General features: G+C 36.2%; 2 protein-coding genes across 4 annotated transcripts; one reads left to right on the forward strand and one right to left on the reverse strand.

Annotated features, from left to right (window-relative positions):
- The first annotated feature begins 1,069 nt into the window (after window positions 1-1,069).
- Window positions 1,070-9,766, forward strand: LOC113783540 (solanesyl-diphosphate synthase 1, mitochondrial). Of its 3 annotated transcripts, none has more exons than XM_027329698.1 (12): window positions 1,070-1,631; window positions 2,175-2,267; window positions 2,803-2,883; window positions 2,957-3,028; window positions 3,665-3,796; window positions 4,468-4,554; window positions 5,054-5,125; window positions 5,963-6,048; window positions 7,075-7,207; window positions 8,165-8,254; window positions 9,083-9,181; window positions 9,341-9,766. In XM_027329698.1, the coding sequence occupies exons 1-12, from the start codon at window positions 1,470-1,472 to the stop codon at window positions 9,518-9,520; spliced, it is 1,287 nt and encodes a 428-aa protein (XP_027185499.1). In that variant the 5' UTR covers window positions 1,070-1,469; the 3' UTR covers window positions 9,521-9,766. The 3 variants fall into 3 exon arrangements, with proteins under 3 accessions (XP_027185499.1, XP_027185501.1, XP_027185502.1); XM_027329701.1 differs by having other exon boundaries at window positions 1,589-1,631; window positions 2,172-2,267; XM_027329700.1 differs by lacking the exon at window positions 2,175-2,267 and having other exon boundaries at window positions 1,077-1,631.
- Window positions 9,767-13,811: 4,045 nt separating this feature from the next.
- LOC113783505 lies at window positions 13,812-19,893 on the reverse strand. Its single transcript, XM_027329654.1, has 7 exons — window positions 19,173-19,893; window positions 18,971-19,057; window positions 18,454-18,726; window positions 16,870-17,040; window positions 16,632-16,685; window positions 14,692-14,838; window positions 13,812-14,434 (listed from the first exon to the last, which is right to left on the reverse strand). The coding sequence occupies exons 1-7, from the start codon at window positions 19,416-19,418 to the stop codon at window positions 14,057-14,059; spliced, it is 1,356 nt and encodes a 451-aa protein (XP_027185455.1). The 5' UTR covers window positions 19,419-19,893; the 3' UTR covers window positions 13,812-14,056.
- Window positions 19,894-21,847: the final 1,954 nt, after the last annotated feature.

A 21,847-nucleotide genomic window follows, 5' to 3' on the forward strand; every position in this document is an offset into this window, starting at 1 on the left:
TGTGCCATCAAGCTATTATAAAAATAATTATACATTTATTTGTGTGTTTTTTTATAAATAGAGTTATTTGGTACCTCAATAAGTGTTTTTACTTCATCTTCCTTCTCGATATTTTAGGATTGTAGAATTAGTAGATGTGTCAAAAATATTGACAAGAACATTTATATTTGCCTCATTCTCTCACAACCAACTAAGTATTAGGGGGGTTCAGTTTTGGAAAAGTGAACTTATTGAGTAGTAGAAAATATAGTACGCCTTAGGTGGTATTTAGACGGTTAACCACAAAACATTCATCCCCTACTATTTTCACCTTCGAAGATGGCGATACTTCTTCCTTTTTTTTTTTTTTTTGGGTAATGATACATCTTATCACCATTGAAACAAAACCTGCAAGTTTCACAGTCTATTTTTCAAAAGAAAAAAAAATCCTCATAGTTTATGCACTATAATAATATTGTTTGAAATTCAAAAATTACATTGGCGCCATTTTTGGAAAGTGAGAATGTCCAGTGAAGATGTTGGCTTCCTTCTAAATGCCGACCTTCCTAGTCGTAATATCAAACCCAGTGTTATTCTGTGCTTAAGTTTGATTTTTGCTTCCTAAATTAATACTTAATTGCTCAAAATTAAGTGTGAAAAAAAAATCACTTAGACTATTATTAGGGGGGAAAAATCCGAAAAAAACTAAGCATTATACGGAACAAAATTTGATATAAGATGAAAGATTTAGCAAGGTGAGAAGTTCTCTATCAATTCTTTTAGTTGCTTCATGGCAAATATTTGTGTGTGTATAATAAAATTCCGAATCAAACTCCGCATCACATGTATCAAACTCCATATTCGGTCTCATGATTCCAATTGACCGTCCAATTTCAATCATTGCACAAGTTTAAGCACAGTAGAGACACAAAATTTTGGGTTTAGATAATTAATCAAAAGTTTCGCCAGTTTTGTAAATAGCAAAGTTGTATGGCCTCCAGCGGAAAGTTTCCATTTCTTTTCCTCCAAACCACCGAGAACCGACCCCGTCGACCCGACCCTGTTAGTTCTGATTTCAGATCCTCCACGGGGAGGACGGGGAGGAGTACATTATCCCACACGACACTTGTGGTTGATTACAATTTATGCATATACATATGGTTGGAAAGCCGCCGTCGTCATCACGTCCCATCGCTTTTTCTCGGCGGCGTGAAGCCATAAGAGGCAGCTACACATGCACGTCAAACCCACACGCTCACGCCACGCACTAATGCAGTTAAAATTTTAGAAGCTCTTTGATGTATTAGCGCCAAAATTAATATATAATATATTTACCCCTTTGGAAGTTAAAACTAACCCTATTGACCATTCTTCTTCCTTGACCGCCCTGCTTCTTCTTCTTATTTTTTTGTTTTATTTTCTTTGGGCACATAGCCTATTATTCCATTCTTGCAGCAGAAAGGGTATAAAGATAGGTCAGGGATCAATCAATGGTTTTATTTGCAAGAGGGTTGTATAGGATAGCCAGGGCGAGTGCGAGAGCTAGTCGGTGTCAATGGGCTTTTTCCTCCTTGCAGTCGCCGCGAAACCAGCCGACCCAGTTGCTGGAATCAGCTACGCATTTTTACTCTCCCATTGACTCTTCTCAAAAGGTAAATCCAAATCAATAATTGTATGCATTTTTATTTTTTCCTGTAGCAGAAATTTTGTCAAACAGATGGGGGCCGGTTTTCTATGGGTAGGTTGTGTGCGTTCTGTGAGTCATTTTAGGCTTGGAGAACATGTTCAATTCAAAAAAGTGAGAAAAAGAGGTATAGTTCAGATGTAGTCTGTCGGTCGTTGTGCTGATAGCTGCTTTTGACTGGCAAGCAAGGGTGATAGATAGATTAAGTACCGAGCTACAGTTCAAGGCTCTAGTATTGCGTTGAAGGGTTTAGGTATAGAATGGGTGGGTATTATCGAGGGGCAAGCTATATCTTATGGGTGAGGTGAGTTTTATTTCATCTTTTGGTTCTTTAAATAGATTGCATTGTAATTTGTCGGTCAGTCTGGGGTTTGATAGGTTCTATTGACCTCAATGACAACCATGAGATATCCGAATTGAGTATATTTTGTTTTATGATGGTTTTGTTTGAACTTAATAGAAAATTTGTGATTGGTTATGCTGTTTTTCTGTTGATTCTGGTGATTAGTAGGTTTTGGGTTGCAGAGCATTTTATTCATGGGTCTCAAATGCTCTAGCCAATGTTGGACATCAAACTCAACGTCAAAGCAGCCCTGCAGCTGAGGTTGGTCTAAACGTTCTGACGGTTTGGTCGTGACCATCTCTGGATCAATGATAATAAAAAAACCCTAGAATTCAGGTCTTACTATGACTTAAAATTTGGCTGATAAGGAAATGATTATTGATTATACTTTGATGCTGGTTTTTGTGGTAATGGACACATGGACATGAATGATTCAAATATAAAGACTTTAAATTTCTGAACAGTGAATTTGTACAAAATAGAAAATATAAAAACAAAGATGAACAAAAATGATATTCTAAGTTTTATATGCAAAACTGATTACTGTTGGGTAGCAAAAATTTGCTTTTTCAGGGTAAATCCGTTAAAAAGTACTATAGGTTTGGTATATTTATTCCATTGGCTGTATAATGTGCTTCTTTCTCCTTGTATATATAGCTTCTTGTCTGTCACGTTTACAAAAACTTCGTGTTTTTTTAACTATATTGTAAGTTCATGCATATATAGCTTGTTGGTGGGTGGGATCCTTTATCCTGTAACTTAGAAATGTCTTTATTTTCTATTGTCCATATTTCAGGAGAAACTTGACCCCTTTTCACTTGTTGCTGATGAATTGTCTCTTCTTGCTAACAGACTGAGGTCAATGGTTGTTGCAGAGGTATTTGAATATCCTATTGACTGTTCTTCATTCTAAAATGGCACAGTGATGACTGTTTTTTGACATCATACAGGTACCAAAGCTTGCATCAGCTGCTGAGTACTTTTTCAAGATAGGGGCAGAAGGAAAGCGATTTCGACCAACGGTAAGAATATAATTTCACTATTGAATGTGAAAGGTATTAGATCTGTTGTATCATGTCTGTTCGCTTCATTATGTCATTCCATCAGATAATAGCCTTTTATTTGGCTACAGCTTTACCTTGGGTAATATTGATGCTCTTCATGACCTGTAGTATGGTGATTAAAGACGGAGTTAAGTTGTCTAAGGCGATAGATTATGATGGAAACTAGGATCAAGGATAATATTGTACTATGAGATAGAGCTCCAAAAAATGCAGTTCAGCAATTGAGAAACATTTGTTCCGGATGCGTGCAGTGTGTTTCTCTTTGAAATGAAGCAGACATAACACTTAAGAAGGAAGTTCTGGTATCTCGTGTCCAATTATGGAATGACCACTTTGAGAAATATTTGTTCCCCAGGCAGCTAATCTATTATGAATTATGAACTTTATGATTAAGCAACTTTTGACTTCTGAATCATGGCTTCTAGCTCCTCACCTCATCCTTGTTAACATCTGCTATTTTCTTCTACCAGTATAGATGTCTTTGTGAACCCATTCAGTCTCCTTTTTTGTTGTTATTTTATTTTTTTCTCGACGTCTGTCTTGGTGATAATTCTTATCTGTTTCCTGCATATGTGTGATTTTGAATCCTTTCAGGTACTCTTATTAATGGCAACAGCTATAGATGCACCAATACTGAGACCACTTCCTGATACAACAGTTGATACATTACCCATGGAACTACGTACAAGGCAGCAGTGTGTAGCGGAGATCACAGAGATGATCCATGTTAGATTTCTTACCATTTTCCGTGCTTCTTCAATAGTACTAAATTTATTCTGGGGCAAAGTGGTGGACTTAGTTGTTTCTTGTATCTGATTCCTAGACAGTTTTCTAGATGGATTTACCACCTTGAGCATATTTGCATGCTTCTAAGTCTTTAAGGATTTTCTCTTCTTTGGCAAAGCTTAGGATGGGAGCTATTTTACTGATATGTGGTTCACTAGACTGAATAGGAGTGTTTTTGGGGTATATGGCTAAGTTCAAAGTATAAATAAGAATGCTTTGTCAATCTTAGAATCTTTTGTCTGCTTTTAGTACAAGTGAACCTTCATTTTTTTCAAAAAAAAAGAAAAAAAGAAAAAAGAAAAAGAAAAGACAATGAACTTCAAGAATGTGGACTAAGCAAATGGGTTGCTAGTCCAGAACCTTCTTTCATGCTTTTTGATGTGGTCTAAATCTTCAAACTTAACTATATAAAGAACTATTCATTCACAGATGAATGCATGGTTTTGGTCATTGCACCTTCTTGCAAAATGATATTTATTTGAAGCAAGATATATCATTTGATGTTCTGCTTTTCTTTTTGTCCTAGCCAATTTGATTTTCTGGAATCTCTTTTAGTCAGATCTTCAGTCTGGTGTCAAGCTATTGTATGTTAATGTTGTTACTTTGTGTAGGTTGCTAGCCTTCTTCATGATGATGTACTAGATGATGCCGACACAAGGAGAGGGGTTGGTTCGCTAAATTTTGTAATGGGAAATAAGGTTAGCATTTGTTCCTTTTTCCTTCTTTTTTCATATATGTTAAAAATTATGTATGTTTGCATGGTTAATGTTCTTTGTGGAAAATGTTAGAATAAATTTTTGGCTTACTATGTGGATCCCTGGGCTAATCCATCCTGATAATAAAGTCTGAAGTAAGAAATCATGCCTTTGTAGCTTCACTACTTGTACAATTTGCGTAATGTGTGGTGCATAATCAGATTGATGGATTGACCTAATGCCCTAAGGATCTATTTGGAAATTTTAGTAATTCTTTTGCATCCAGTTCTTTCTGATAGGCAATTATGTAAGATTTTACAAGGTTCACACTTATTTTGATAATCTTATATTTTATTTCTTGAAGCATGCAATTGTTATCTCCATAGTTTCTCTCTCTTTTTTTTGCCTTCCTTTTGTCAAATTTCAGTGATTGAATTTGAATTACATGAATGCAGTTTGTTTTGATTTCATTGTTGCTTTCTTCTGCACTTTGATTGTACAGTTAGCTGTATTGGCTGGTGATTTCCTACTGTCGAGAGCCTGTGTAGCACTTGCCTCATTGAAAAACACAGAGGTATATTGTACTACTTTTGCGCTGAATCTTCAATGGAAGGGGCTTGATATTAATATAGCTGCTCTAAATTGTGAATATGTTGCCAGAGTACATATTTTGCATTGACAGATGAAATAGGCAAATTCTGAATCAGGAATATGGCTACTTGATTCTAATACACAAAATAACATGTGAAGGATGTTGAGCTTTCCCTTCCACTCTAAGGGAAGCTAGAAGACAGTAAGGGAACAGTCCCTTTGCTTTTAAAAGCTGTTAGATTAGTTGTTTATCAAGGACACGAAATGTCATAGATAAGTTCTTGGCCCATTTCCAATAGGGAGGAGTTTGACTTTCCTTAAGCCAGAGGACATCCCCTCTGTTATCGCTAAGATCTTATCTGAACTAACCTTTTGGGTGGTTCACCTTCTGATCCACATTCACAGATGTTAGCTAATTAAGTTTCTCTTCAGCCCCATCTGATTGACATCTCACCTGGTTGCATGAAGAGCTGAAGATGCAGTATCTAAACTGTGATTCAGCCTTGACTGCATATGATAGGAAGAGTAGTAGAAAGAATGCAATGGTGGAACTTTCAGAGCATGACATATGCCAAAAGGGAGGCCAGAAAAAAAATAAATCTGTTGCTCTGAAATAGCTGTGTCCCTCTACTTGGACAAGGTTATAACTTGTCTCTTTTGTCTGCTAATCTGACTTCCAAGCATTTGTCTTCCAAGCTTGGGTTGTAAGATTGTGTTTTCTTAGACTCTTATTAAATTGTCAGCTCTGGTGTCAGCTTACTGTTTTCAGTTTCTTCATTGGTAAATTAGCCTATATCATGGACTGCCACTAATTCTGCAGGTTGTTTCCCTCTTGGCAAGAGTTGTGGAGCATCTTGTTACAGGTGAAACAATGCAAATGACTACTACATCTGAACAACGTTGTAGGTACGCTGCTCCTTCTCTGGTGTTACTAGGGTAATTTTGCTCTTCTTTTTTCCTTTGAGGTGCAAACATACCAGGGCTATTGCAGAAGTTTGATCTGCAACAGATCTTCCTTTTGTTATGTTTCCCAAATTCATACAACTAAATACATGCTTGTTTAAGTTTGACTTTCTTAATTGTTGACCATGCCATGAGTTTCCAATTTGCAATGTGGAAATTGACTTTGGATGGCTCCCAGAATTAATCTTTCAGTGGATTTGCTGTAGTCATCTTTTCTAAAAATCAAAACAACTTGTATAATCTTTAAATGCCAGTTCCTTGCTTTTATTTTATTTGTAGTTATGGACCATTGCAGTTGGTGGGGAATGTGAGGGCAATGAGGGGAGATAGGGAAGTTTACTATTTGTTTGTCCTTATATCTATCTTTTTGGAAGTGGGATCTTGCCATGCTTGTTTAATGATCTGTCTCCGGATGAGCAATGTATCAGAAGCTTGGAGTATATTGTTGGTGCAATAATGATTTTACAAAGGTGGAAATCTATATATTATAGATATTTGAATCAGAATTTGGAAAAAGAGAGGAAAAATATTTGGAGAGAGTATTTTAATTCATGTCAGTACTGGGAGTATTAGGTTCTACCAAGGTTGAGCATCCTAAGAAAAGCTGTTGAATCTTATATGATTTGAATAGAATCTAAGATGGAAGTGGCGACGAGAATTAGGTTCTCACTCTGACCTAACAGCTAAAGTTGGTTGTGGAATCTTGGATGGTTGCGTTAATTTGGATAGTTTTGCATCTTTTGAGTTCTGGAAGAAAATTGTTATCTTAGGCACAACAAAATATATGCTGGAATGACCACTTCTTTGGATATTGGACTGGCTTATATTTGAGGTTCATATGAAATTGCAAATGCCTATATTTGGTATTGACATGTAATTACCATTCGTCTTTTTTTTTGGGTTGGCTTTGTTCAACGATTTGTAGAAGTTATCTCTTATCTTTTATTGTTGTTTTACCCCTTTCTGCAGCATGGAGTACTACATGCAAAAGACCTACTACAAGACAGCGTCACTGATTTCAAACAGCTGCAAAGCAATTGCCCTTCTTGCTGGGCAAACTGCAGAAGTTGCAATGTTGGCTTACGACTATGGCAAAAACTTGGTTCGTATGCCTTTTACAGTACTTTTCTACTGGTAATTATTATAGGCGGAGAACATATGCCATCTCGTATCCGTAGACAAGTTTCAAGGCATTGAATTTGGGAATGAAATTAATTTTGAGTTTCATGCAATTAGTTGATTCTGCTCCTGAAATGTGGCTTAGTTTGGTGGATAATTGTGTAGCTGTAGATAATTACATAAATCAAGCATTTGTTTTGGCGTACTTCTGATTTTCATTAGATGAGTAACTTGTCTTTGTTTTGGCTAGCTATTATTTGTACTATTTCTGTTATGTAAGCTGTTTTTCCTGTACTAATAGATACTTGCATAAAGCAAGAGTGGTTTGTTTCTGCATAATTCTGATTTCCATTGCCATTGTCAACGACCGCTGGTTCTGATTATGATGGTTTTGGATAACCTGTCTCTGTTTCGGCTAGCAATTATTTGTACTGTCCGCTGTGTGAGCTTATTTTTGGATGGATATAACTTTTACTTCTTACCTAGGAGTAGCTGATCGGTATAGTTTGCAGCGTTTGCACTAAGCTATGGACAGTGAATTTCTAAGTTCATTTAAGTGAAGAGTTATCTCTATTTGCTTCGATTCTGTTCCTTGCAGAGCAATGCCTCAATTAAAACCAAACCCCTATAACCTGAAAGGCATGACATATCGGGCTATTGCATGCTATATTAGCCTCCAAAAATATGGTTGACTACTCTCAACCGAAAAACGGGACTAGTGTCTTTAGCAATAGCTCTGTAGTGCAGTGACAATAGCTATTAGTTTTTCTATAAGTGGCTAAGCTTTGATGGTGCACTTCTTGCATTGGCAAATTTGAGTAGCTGTTTTTGAATCAAATGTAAGTTCTTGTGTAAGATTTTGGTATCCTGAAAGTTGCCAATTTGTTTTTCTTACTGAATCTGATCTCTTGGAATAACAGGTTTGATGTGCTTGTTTCAGGGTTTGGCATTTCAATTGATTGATGATGTTCTTGATTTCACTGGCACATCAGCTTCCCTTGGCAAGGGCTCATTGTCTGACATTAGCCATGTAAGCTCTTATGTCTTTATGCATTTTTTAATTGCTAATGCAAATGTTTCTGGTTTGGAATAATATGCTGGAGCATGGTGGTGGTCAACGAGGCCAACCATTTTGAAGAAATTATATGCTTGTTATTCTTGTTTTTGGATGTGGTCAAGTAAATCTAACTAGGCGTGGTCTTGCTTGATGTCCAGCACTTCTACATTAAAAGATTTGACTAAAATTTGCATTTTTTTTTGTTGTAATTTAAGGTGCTGCTTGTTAGTGAATGGCCTAAGTTTAGTCTTCCTTGCAACCTCATTCTAAACGCGCTTAATCCTTGTATGCCTGAAGGCATTCGGTCTTTTAACTGACAAGCTCTAGAAATAGGTTTCACAAAACTTTTTGACACTTGAGGAACTTGTATAGATCAGCATTACAAGTACTAGTGATAAGGGCGCACCTGATGTGTGCAATTTAGGAACAATCACAGTATGAATATATAATATGTGCCTGCTTTCTTCATTTCTCATGGAGTGATTTCCATTGAGTTTCCTCACAGGATGAATATATAATATGTTAAATTGTTGATTAGCATTTGCAGTTGAGAAAAATGTTTGGACTTTTGGGTGCTTGCTCATTTTAGTCACATAACTAGCACGTCATTGGTTCTTTGTTGGCATTTCTGTTTTGGAACTCTGATTGAGTTACTTGGTGGTTTTGAAAAATTTATTCAACTAGAACTGAAAGCTTGGTTGCCCTGCAGTTTTCCTTTATCTGTGACAATGAGGTCTAGTTCCGCCTTGAGCGAACCAAACACACCCTCTCTTTGTTTCACATGAACTGATCTCTTTGCAGGGAATAATTACTGCTCCAATATTGTTTGCTATTGAAGAGTTCCCTGAGCTGCGTTCTATAGTTGATAGGGGATTTGACAATCCCACGAACGTGGATCTTGTAAGTTCTGTGTTTTGCGTATTCATTGTGGATGTTAATGCCTGAATCTGGGACTTGAGAAATGTTTTGCTATATTTGACTCTCAACTTCTGCATGACACCTACCCTGTCATTATGGATAGGATGGGCTGACCATGGGCTGTAAATTTGAATCTTGTAGGCTCTGGAATACTTGGGAAAGAGCAAGGGAATAGAGAGAACAAGGGAGTTAGCAACAATGCATGCCAACCTTGCCTCTGCTGCGATTGATTCTCTTCCGGAGAGTGATGATGAAAATGTTCTGAAATCAAGGCGGGCTCTTGTAGAATTAACTCAAAGAGTAATTACAAGAACAAAGTAAAAATGGAGAGTAGAAAAACCAAGATGAATTTGATGGCTGTTCCAGATTTTTTGTTTTCTTTTCTATACCAATGTTCACGTATCATGGGAAAGAACACACTATCAAATTCATTTCATCTGTATTCGTTCAATTTTGGCAGTTTGTTAGTTCAATAATTATTCTGAGGAAATATTCCTCACTTTGTTGCAAGGAAATTGTCCTGTTAAGTGTGAAAAAAAGGCAGTCACATACAGAGTTTCATTGCAACTGAATTAATTAAGGATGGAAGGGTATGAAATCAAATTTTGAATGCTTTTCGCTCTTCCGGTAGAACATATCAGATCCAGGAGCTGCAAAAGGTGCACCAAGGCCTATTGGAGCATTTGCAAATTGGATTTTCCCTTTGATCTAAAGGCACAAGTGAGATGTCGAGAGGTAATCGTATCCTCGTGGCTAGTTCTTTCAAGTGCAATTCTTCTTGTAGATGAAGCGAAATCATTAAACATTGTCCAACAAAGAGAGAGGCCATCAACTCATTGCTCATTGTAACGTCATTTTGTGTCATTTACATGTCCATTTCTTCAAGTTTATCCACCATTTGTCATGCACTATTATTATTGTTGTATCCCGCTCCTTTGCTTTCTCTCTCTTAAATCGTGTTCTAGTGTTGAAGGCATCTGAATGAAAGAAAAAAAAAATTCCTACCAAAATGGCCAAAAAAAAGGGAATGAGAGAGCAAAAATATAGAAATAAACAGAAAATATGTACATCCAAAGAATGCATCGATACCACATAGAGAAATCTATGATGTACGACAAGCAGATTACCCTCGCAAGGAGAATTGAGAATGAAGAATTTGAAGTGGCGGTTTCCATATTTTATCTTTGGGTTTTTCTAACGAGCTCTTTAATACATTTAGGTCCTGTCTGATAATTAAGGAATCGGAAATGGAAATGGAATTATAGACTCTGGTTTTGGAATTAAACTTTTCATTCCAACATGTAACTTGGTTCATACATTGGAATTAGCATTATTCCAATTCCTGATGCTTGGTTTGATGAGTGTTTCGGAATTAAATGCAATTAAATTCCAAATTTACCCCTGATATAACAATTCTTATAAAACAAAGGGATAATTGCAGAAACTGGTAGGTTTTGTATTTAACAAAAATATGAGACTTTGTAGATTTTGAAGTTTACGGAAGGGATATTTGAAGTGACCCGCCGAACCCTGGGGATAATTTCATAAACCAAATAGCGGTCACTTTCACATAAGTCATATTTTCCCATAAAAGACCAGCTCTTTATGCCTTTCCTCCATTATAAGAACAGAGTACTCATTTTTTCATAAACAAATTTATTTATCGGATAAAATAAAAATAAATCCGTTTTTCAATAAAACGCTAGCTCTTTATGGCTTTCCTTCATTATAAGAACAGAATAACCATTTTCCCATAAATAAATTTATTTATCGAATAAAATAAAAATAAACCCGTTCTTCAATAAAACACCAGCTCTTTATGGCTTTAGAATGAAGGGTTACTCCCTCTTGTTTGATATATCTGAACCTCTTGTTTAATTTAAAAATCGCCACCATCATTCTTGTTTGATATATCTGAACTTTTCACATTTTTACCAGTTTTTTTCCCTTTTTTTTTTTTCTCTCTGTCAATTTCCTAAGGATTGATGAAATCTTTGCAGGGTCCGAATAAACCAAAGAACGAAAATCCAATCAAAAAGTTCGAAATTAAAGTTTAAAGGAATGGCAACCTCAGAAGTCGTTCTCCGGTGCCTCCCTCGTCCCTCACATCCCAATAGTCACCAAGTCTTCAGCAGTCAACATCCAAAGCTTATCACAAATACTATTGTATATAAGAACTTAAATTTTGCATCCGCGAGGGCGGAAGAAGTCAATACTCCAGGAGGGACTGGGGGTAGAGGGCGGCCGCCGCCGAGGGAAGTGGGAGCTATCGGGTGGTGGAATATGAGGAGAGCAAAGGAATATCAATTGGGAGTGCAGCGTGTGACGGAGAAAAAGAGAGGGTAGATCCGTCATAAATGTTATCTGAGGGAATAAGTTGATGGTTTTGTCCAAAACCTCTCAATTTGCTCGGAAATGATTTTTTAGAAATGATTCCAAAAATTGCATTCTAATAGGCTTAACTCAAGCAACAAATAAGGGGTTTATTTCATTCTGTGATTCCCAAACCCTTTAACCAAGCAGCCCCTAAATTTAATAGATTTAGGTCTTAATATATTCAAATCGTTTGATAATAAAAAATTGAACACTTGCATTAATTAAGTGGCAATGAATTTTTTAGACAAAATTTACTCCCAAAATTAAGTGATAAGTTATTCACTTAACACTGAATGTGATATGTACTCAAATGTATTAGATTTAATACTTAACAATTCAAATAATTTAATGGATTCAGAATTCAGAATTTAGATTTCAAATTTCAGTTTTATCAAACGGTGCCTTAGTGTTCACCTAACCTATCATATATCTATATATATATATATATACACACACACACACATACTAACAATTATTATTCTTTCTTGTATTTTTATACTTTTCCTATTTAATTTTGCCTACCCTTCCTTGTATTTATTTATTTTTCCTAATTAATCTTATATTTTCAAAAATATAACACTTGAAATATGTCCTATGAACCAATGGCCTTTTGGGCTGTTGGCAACCACCAAAGACTTTTAAGTCTTGGTGGGGTGGAAAATCAAGGGTTCAAACCTTACCTTCCATCAATGTGCCACTATATGTGGCTTTTTCTAAATTCATACGGGTGCATAGTGCATCCGTTTGATCTGATAGTAGTTCAATCTCCGTTGGTTTCTCTAGACCCCGTTGGGCCTCTCCCCTCCCCCCAGTATAGGTTAGAGTAAGAGTAAGAGTAAGTAGGTTAGACTATGGTGGTTCAGTTTCCGTGGTTTCTCTAGGTTCCGTTGGATCTCCCTCCACACATTATAGGTTCGAGTAGGTCTAGGAGTAGGCTATATTAACTGTTGCTGTCTGATAAAAATATATAAATGCCCTATGAGCTAACCGTTTATCTTTTTGATTGGGTGGTTTAATTAGGTTAAACGGACATATAGATTTTACTAAATTGATTAACTTGTATTTTCTCAAATTAGTTAGTACTTCTTTCTTGGTTACTCCCAAAGTCTCATCTTGGTTCAACTTGCAACTTTATGTTACTTCAGTCAGTGCATTACCAAATACTGGAATATATTACTATTATCTTCATATCACAAGTCAAGTGCCATCCATATATTGGGCAACTAACATGATGAACAAAGGAATGCTCATCCCATTAACCACAGTTCAAGAATACACCATCCAGTAACAGTTAAAAGAACCCTTGACAGTCTCCCCTCTTCCATGATATCCAAAACCTCAATTTAGTTTCATTTAAGAGGAAAAGAAAGAAGGACAGCCAAACTAAACAGCCAGTTATCACACATGACTTGACATAATACTAACTGCAGACCATTCCTGTGGAAAATTACACAATTAAACGTTCTACCTAAGTGATCCACAGCAAAACTTATAAATTTGTCAGATGATATGTAAATGCTGATGTGAATAAATGAATGGAATCATTGCATGAGATGCATCCATCTAGGACAATGCAGTTTCTTGCAAACTTCAAATAGGTCTGCCATCTGCGGCAGCCGTATGTGATAGTGTTGTATCATCAAAGCAAATTAAAAGCAGTAGTTACTGAATTTAATTACTTGTCTGAATCTCCTGCCAAGAATTGGAACCTTCATTTGAATGGCTCATATTTCATTGTCTTGGCAATGAATTGCATTAAATTTGATGCTTCACTTGTCGGTCTCCAATTTGACCATTCCCCTATTGAATTACCTCCAATTCAGGTACTTGCCAATAAAAATGCTCATAAATCATTTGTGAATCAGGATAGACAAATTTACGCAAAAAAAAAAAAATAATAATTTTGGACCTTTTCGTTTGCATTTGTTTGGATTGTATTTTTCTAGACTTTTTTTTTTGTAGAAAAATTACTGTAGCGATTTGATATGTGTGAGATAAAAAGATGAGTGAAAAATGTGTTCACACAATACGTAACAATTTTTCAATCCAAACACACCAAGTTTTTGAAATTTGAAGTTCATATAGGGCAAATAAAACATCTCATCTTTGAATTACTATTCTTTGTTATATATATCTATATTTTTATTCTTCTTCAGTTCTTGCAATTGGTCAAACTTCATTGAGTAGAGGTCGCTTGATAACATCACATAATGCGATGCAACCCACAAATGATGCATTACAGAAATCTCTAACAGAATAATGCTATTTCCTTGCATGTTTAATGCTTTTGTCTTATTTAATACGTACATTTCTCTCAAAACATAAGACAAAAACACAACAGACAAAAATAATATTGAATAGCTAGCAGAAACATGGTTGGAAATAGCATAATTGCTGATTCTACGACCTATTATATATATATAAAAAAAAATAATATTGGCTGATATGGACTTTTAATTTGCTGAAATTGATGATGATCCATCAATAACACAGAGAATTTCTCCCCGGGCCTCCATAGTAAAAATTAGTGCCCCATTCGTTGTTGTTGGAGCTCCTGATATTGTAGCAGTTGCTATTCTCAGCCAGTGTTGAAATGGCTTGGGCTGAGCTCAGACTGTTGTCTGAATCCACAACCTCCAGGTTTCGAAAATAACTTGCTTTCCCAAAACCTTCATCTGCAAAATGACCCGAGCCCATTTGGGTGGATGTGTGTTCTCCATTTGGCCTTGAATTGACCACCTCACCTCCCCACTCCACCATGGTCGCCCTGTCTGCTAAGTGTGTGAATAGTTCAGTTGGCCAGTAACCTACCAATGTGTTGTCACCAAAACCCATCCACCAATTCCCTAGCTTTGGGTCCTGTTTTTGGTCAAAATTAGCAAGTTATTGTTAATAACACTGCTAATAGTATATTGATTTTGACACGTTTGCTCCTATACGTAATATGTATGTATGTGTGTGTGTATGCATGCGTGACACTCGTGTCGTGCACGAACTTGTGTGTATACGACACGACATTGGATATATTTATTTAAAAGTATGCCATTTCACTTAATCTTTTTTTTTTCTAGTACTAGAGGGTTTAAATCAAACGGAAAAGAGAGAGTAAAATGGACCTTCCAAATGAGTATAGTGATGTCATATTGATTGGCATTAGCTAAGGAGATAGGAGAAATGGCAGCACCAATGGCAATCCTACTATTTGTCTGCACAAATCCTGAGCAGAGAAGGTTGTAGCATCCGGTTGCCTGGTATGCATCACTCTGTAAAATGTACAACTGAGAGTCAAATTAACCCCCCTCTTAAAGGAATTGAAGGAGGGAAGGTTCCCTTAAGTCCTGACATTTTTAATAACCCTCTACTGAGATACCCTTTTAGCTATTTCTTGCATTGAATTGTAATTTGGCCACTGCAAACTATAAGAGTTTATTTTCCAATGAAAATATGGAGCAGGCAACAGAAGCAATCAAGCCATGAAAACTAAGGGGCAGTGAAAATGGTTGGTTGTACTGCTGCTACTCTACTGGCTTGCATGCTTTTCAAACGGGAGTTGCATGTAAATTTGAGCCTAGTCTTTTTGGTGGCACAAAATTTGGAGCTATATATCAAGATGGTACTTAACAACATGTACAATAACGGAAAGCAAGAAGGAAATGGAAAGAAAGAGAAGATTGGACCCCCAATTATTTGTTGTTGTTCCTTGTTCCCGAGAGGGAGAGAATCCTTAGCATTAATTTTGACAAGGCACTGCTGACTAATTAATGAAGAAAAACACTGCTGACCCAAAGTTCAATTAGCTATGCATGATGGACCACCAGCAATTGAAGTTGAAGTTGTACAATATCCAGAATACTATGAACAACTAACTACTCTCTATCCATAACCATAATCCATTCCTTGCTGTTAATGAGGGAGGAATAATTCAATATGAATATGAATTCAATATAGGACATTGAACTAGCCAGTACTAGATGGGACCTTTCATTGTTGGGTACGTGTATAACCTAACATAACATGCATTTTAATGCAAAATCATTAATTAACTAAAGTCATGATGCCCCTTTGGTATAAACATCGATCATGTTGCAGGATGATATTAAATCCCTTTTCATTTTTTCAAAAGTAACAAATTCTTTGAGTTTCTTTTTTTTTTGACTAGTAAAACTGGAAAAATAATTCAGTTCTTTTCACTTGCATTGCTACACACACACACACTCTCTCTCTCTCTTTCTCAATTCCAATGTTTTTGTTTTGAGTGTTTTTTTGGGAGATTTTTTTTGTTTTTGTTTTTGTCTTCATGTCAAGTTTTCTGGTCTCTATGGACAGCATGCATGGTTGAAGCCGCAAGGCACGCACTCAGTTATCAATGCATTAATTTAGTGATGCGAGGAAACAAGTCAAAACTCAAAAGCTTCTCATCTTTGACAATTGATCCAGTTTCCACCAGTCCAAAAAAAAAAAATAAAACAGTTGAAATAGAAAAAAAAAAAATTCCAAATTGTAGTAGTACTAGACATGATGGTTGGTTAACGACTTTTCTGTGATTTTGCACTTACTTTACTTCTTAATGACAACCAAAACAAAATTACTTCTTAATGATGAAAACCACCTCTAAGTAATATATATATATATATATTAGGTATTGCCAGTCAAGAACCCTAAACAAAGTTGACTGATAATCAGGGCTGACTTTGACAGAAGAGAGTATTAATTTGTAGTAAGTTTAACATATAGTCACATAGTAATTTATTAATACACTCTACCTTGTTATTTGGGTAGATGTGATTCAAATTAAAATGGTTGACTGGTCATGCTTGAATTAAAATGGTTGGCAATTAAAGTTCTTTTTGTGTTTTATATATATATATATTAGTAAAAATGAACTCCAAGTTTCAGGATGAAAGTTGCCTAAAATTCTTGAGTTATCATACTCTTAAGACATAAAGAATAAGTTGAATATCCCTGCAATTTTTTTTAATTAATTTTTATCATTTCCACTTGTATAAAAAGAGACCCAAAAAAAAGAAAGTAAAAAAAAAAGAGGAGAGAATCTGACCGTCCAATAAGTGAATAATCTGGGCCTGCTGTCACCATAAAGCTCCGGACTAACCTGACTAGTAGAAGGATCAAAGCTTCAGAATTCAAACTCCTTTTATTATTATTATTATTATTTATGAGGGTTAAAATAAATTATGGACTGAATAAAAAGAATAATTTAAGATGTACTGGTAGTAGTGGTAATAAATGGGAGTGTTGGATAGCGTGTAGTAGAGAGCAGGAAATGGAAGAAGTACCTGCCAGCCGGCTTCTATGCTGTTGAGATCTGAGCCGTCGAAAGATCCAGAAAGCACCCAAATCTGGGATAGACTGAACTCGTTGACCACTTCGATTGTCGGGTCCCACACGTTTATTGTCGCTTTTGCTCCGTACACCTCTTGAGACGTTCCGGTGTATGCTATTGCGTGCTAGCGCACCACACCAGAAAAAAAAAGAAAAAAACATAAACATTAAAGAATTTGGATTTGCAATTTAGTAATTAATTGAATGAATTAAACCACTGAGAGGTCGACCCAGTGTTTAAGGGAGAGCTCTTAAGATTTTTTTCTTACTGTTAGATTCAGGATTCGAATCCTGTACTTGACATTTAGAGAAACGAGAAGAGTAAAAAAAAAAATATTAATAATCACAAAATTAATTTATTTACTAGCAAGAAGGTGAAATGAAAGATCACTATTTAGAGTCCAACCCCACCGTCTCCATTGCATAACGTGTAGTATATTCGCTAGTCCCTAGAGAGAGTTTACATAATAATAATAGTGGTGTGGTGTGGTGTATTTATCACCAAATTTGATGGCTTGTAATAAATAAAATCATCCTCATGCTTCTAGGTGGATACCAACTACCTCATTCTCCCCTCCATTGTTGAACAATTAATATTATTAGGTGTGGAGGAGCATAAATGCAATTCAAACGCTAATTGAAGTTAAAATGTTAACTCTTGTACTCCTAAAAATTGGTGCATTTAAGATGGGGGATTGTATCATTAGTACCAACCTCTTCATTGCGCACTAGTTTAAAGATGGTAGTAAAAGGCTAACTTGGTAGAAAACTTGGTAGTACTATTTTTTCCATTTCATAGAAAGAATGGTTAATCCTATACAAACTAGAATTTATCCCAGTAAAATTTAACCTTTTACTACCGTAAGCCCCTCTAAGTGGCCCTCTCAAAATCTTGACATTCCATTGGTTAGTTGTAGAGTTCATAAAGCTCAGCTCATAATTTTCCAATATCCTCCTTTATCATTTGTTTCTTTCACTCTCGTCCCCTTGCTATACTTTGCCTTCCATGAAGAGTATAATATGTTCGTTACTTAGTGTCCATTTGTGTGAACATTAGAAATCAAGGGTACAAAGTTTCCTATAATGCAGATAAACAAATTATTTTCTCCTTGCACATATACTTATTTGTTTTCTATCTCATGGTTTGTTGGCCATATTTGTTTGCTTTCCTGTCAAATCAAGGCGTGAAATTTGATGATTCCTTTTTTTTTTCTTCCTACTTCCTTTAATCTATATATTGTTCGGTAAATTTTCATGAATGGCTAATTAGAAGAGCTTTCTTCCTATTCACCTCATTGGACCCTTAAACCTCAAGAAAGGTACAAAGAGTGCATTTTTCATGTCATCTACACAAACACAGTCATAAACAAGCCAGGCTACAGTTCATACAAGTCAAAACCCTCTTCTGGTCTCGGCTCAAAGGAATCATTTTTCTAAGTTGTACCAAAATTAAAAAAAAAAAAAAGGAACAAAAAACAAGAGAAGAAAATATCATCAAACAGAAATGGCAGAGGCTAGACTAAGAATTTTGAACATACCTCGTGGCCATTGCCACTCACAACATCTGGGGCATCAACTTGCCTAGCGAGTGACATCTTACGTTGTTTCTTCCCAAAATCATACAAAGATTTGGCTCTCAGCACATCATTCACCGAGCTCCGCCTAATTGGAACAGTTCCTTTGGGGCATCTTTGTCCACTATGATGCCAATATTGCCAAGCTCGCCCTCTTGTACCACTACTACTAGTATTTGTGTCTCTCACCCCATCTGTTTTCATCATTTTCGCCTTAGGCATTTCTGGTGGAACTCTCTGTTACATTATAAAAGATAAGCCCTATTTGTTAAAGAAAAGAAAAAAATTGTAATGTTGGTACTACGCGGTAAAATAAGAAAAGAGGTAGTTGGTAGTTGAGAAACTAATTGAAATCATACCATAAAGTCATTTTGCGTTACGTTTCCTCAAATAAAAGGCATTTTTTTTAACGCGAATGATGGAAAGTGTGTGTAGGGTGTGTGGCTATGTGTCACTTTATGAGTTTTGAGGAGTCTTTTACCTGGATCTTGTGATTCTTGAGAAGTGGATGATCTAGAGCTGGCTGTTTTCTCTTATGAACACAATCGATGATATCACCATCTGGGCTCTGAAAGTTAAAACCATGAAATTAAATTGTGATACCACATCATGCAAGAAATAAAGATTAAGAAAACAATGTTTTTATGAAGAATGAATTAGGTAGCATATGTGATGTACTGTACCTCGATGGTGTAGACGGCAGGCTTGTTGATCTTCTTCAAATGCCTTTCAATCCTAGCCAATCTCAAGCTACTGACTTGTCTATATTTTGTCACATTCAAGCTAGCTGAATTATCAGCCAGAGACCTTTGGGAGAAAAAGACAAGCTGGAAGAAGAAGAGGAGCAGCAGCAGAAGAAAAGGATCAAGAACAAGAGCTGCCGAAAACTCTCTCCTATTATTCCTCCTTAGCGAAGAACAAGTGCCCATCTCATTCAGTGCCAGGAGAGAAAGAAACTCTGAGGAAAACTACAAAACCATAACTAGGAAAAAACAAATATAGCTGACCAGTTCAACAAACACTCCTCTTAATAACCCCCCAGAAAAGGTCCCAACAACAAATGCAACTCAGAAAATGACCCCTACTAAATACATCCAAGCTGGTGACCTGACCCCCTTGCCTCCTCTCTTTCTTTCTTGATCTCTCTTGAGGGGGTGAGGCAGATGGAGAGGGTGGTGGGTGGAGGACAATTAAGAAAACTGCTCAAGACAGTAACACAAACCCCAACAAGAAAAGAAAGTTACAGCAACAGGATAATCATCATGATTGTTTTTGCAGCAGCAGCAGCATAAATATACTAGTACACCTCGCTACATGGGAAGGGATTAGTGAAAGGTAGTAGTAACATTTAATCAGCTGTTAAAATTTGTTTTTTCCTAAGAGTTGCTGCAAATGCAATAGTGCTGGTGCTGCACTGGGATTTCATTGCTTGCACCATCAAGAAAGTTCAATAAAGGGGGATATTCAAAGCCATTATAAACATCTAGACCTAACTCCCTCCCCACCCCAACAGACCCTTCTTTTATTGCACCTTACTGCCACTTGATTATATGCATCTGCCTCCCTGCCACCACACAATCTTCGCCATTAATATTCCTCTCCAAACGTCACACACCCTTCCTTTAGGCATAGTCCCTTAGTCCTTACCCTTAAGTTGCACCCTTTCTTTTTAGTCACTTGGATTGGATAGCTTCTTTTGCTTTCTTTCCTTCCTTCCCTCCCTCCCTCCCTCACGCCCTACTTGTATTTTCTTCATTTCTTTAGGTTTTTACTGGTGAGATTTGTGTCACGCACACGTGCCCCTGTCTTTTAATTTTGTTTAGCAGAAATGCTTGGTTATGATAATCTTCTTTTTTTTTGCTTAAATGTTAGTATTAAACAATAGGATAGGAACAATTAATGCGAGATTTCGGACACAACTCATTGTGAAAACTACCTGCATGTGATAGTCAAATTGGGGGCCAATTCTATCTTGAAGACTTGGACAGCTCTATTTTCATTTACAGCGCCTCTAAAATTAAAAAGCCAAGTGCATGTACCTTCACATTCAACTTGAATTCTTATTGCAGTTCTTTTGTAGTTATAAAAAGTTATTGATTTGCTTTGTAGTTTGTACTGCACAATTTTTAATCACTTGCAGTTGTAAGCAAAATTGTAGAAGAGATTAATGAGGACAGGCCCACAAGTGATTTTAGTGATTTGTAACTCACAAGTCAATGCATGAAACTCATGCTTTGGTCTATCATCTCCTCCTACATGTTCACTGATTTTGTGATTTGGTGTATATTTCTAGTTTAGGATGGAAATCTCCAAGATGGCAGCCAACCGGACTGAAGTAGGGTTTAAGAAAAAGAAAGAAAGCATTTCTTTCTTTTCCTTTAACCCTACTTCGGTCCAGTTGCCAGTAGGTCACAAGCTCAACATTCTCCCTCGTGTCCCCTTTGGTTGGGGGGTTGGGACCTCTTTGGATAAATTTCATTCTCTGCATACTTTTCTTTACCTCAAATTTACGTATGGGACTGAACGTAAGATATGTTGCTGTCTTTGAGTTACGTTAAGATTAGATATTATAATCATATACAACTAAGTATGAAAAAGATATCTCCACTGCCTAATCATGAATTCTAACATTAAAAAGTAGTAGGAAAGAATGCAGAAATGACTAATGCTGGCCCACTTATTAATCGACATAACGTGGCAACTGATGATGCATCTGATGTTAATGCTATATGATCTTGTCTACATCCTGAGTCAAATTAAGGTTTATGCAATTCTTCTAGGAGGAAAAGTTAAAAAAAAAAAAATCCAAAAAATTTAATAAGCGATTAAGATTAATAAATAAGAACAATGAAATGGGGTGGTTCTCGTAGCTTGTATTTCTACTGCCTTGGACGAAACAATCGAGGATATATTCAGAATTAAACTCTAAACATTTAGATATACTGGACTTTATTGATTTATCTGCACTTTTTTTTTTCTTATGAGTATATCATCATGCGTTATATGTTGAATATACTTTTGAAATATAAATAATCTTTAGTTACATATACACAAGAAATTAAGCACGTTACCAAACTGCTACCCCGAGCACATGCAATGGAATCGTAGACAGTCATGTGAGATCGATGTCACCCCTTCAATGTTTGCAGTAGATCTACCTTTCTTCTTCGTACATAAAAATCCTTTCTTCTTCATACATAAAAATCGATGAGGAATCATCTATGGCACCAAAAAATTTTAATTCTTTTTTGAGGGAAAAATAGAAATTAAAGATCTTTGAACCTCATTTTCAAACTAATAATAATAGTAATACTAAAGAATCTTTAAACCTAAGAAGCTATATATCCTAGCAGTGACG

The sequence above is a fragment of the Coffea eugenioides genome, chromosome 9 (genome assembly GCF_003713205.1).
Source record: "Coffea eugenioides isolate CCC68of chromosome 9, Ceug_1.0, whole genome shotgun sequence".
Lineage (NCBI taxonomy): Eukaryota > Viridiplantae > Streptophyta > Magnoliopsida > Gentianales > Rubiaceae > Coffea > Coffea eugenioides.

Coding starts and splice junctions, on each gene's coding strand:
- LOC113783540 (XM_027329698.1), top strand. CDS start 1,470: ATGGTTTTATTTGCAAGAGGGTTGTATAGGATAGCCAGGGCGAGTGCG. Junction 2,268..2,802: donor AAAGCAGCCCTGCAGCTGAG/GTTGGTCTAAAC, acceptor TCCATATTTCAG/GAGAAACTTGACCCCTTTTC. Junction 2,884..2,956: donor GGTCAATGGTTGTTGCAGAG/GTATTTGAATAT, acceptor GACATCATACAG/GTACCAAAGCTTGCATCAGC.
- LOC113783505 (XM_027329654.1), bottom strand. CDS start 19,418: ATGGGCACTTGTTCTTCGCTAAGGAGGAATAATAGGAGAGAGTTTTCG. Junction 19,058..19,172: donor CTGCCGTCTACACCATCGAG/GTACAGTACATC, acceptor TTTAACTTTCAG/AGCCCAGATGGTGATATCAT. Junction 16,686..16,869: donor GCATAGAAGCCGGCTGGCAG/GTACTTCTTCCA, acceptor TCTACTAGTCAG/GTTAGTCCGGAGCTTTATGG.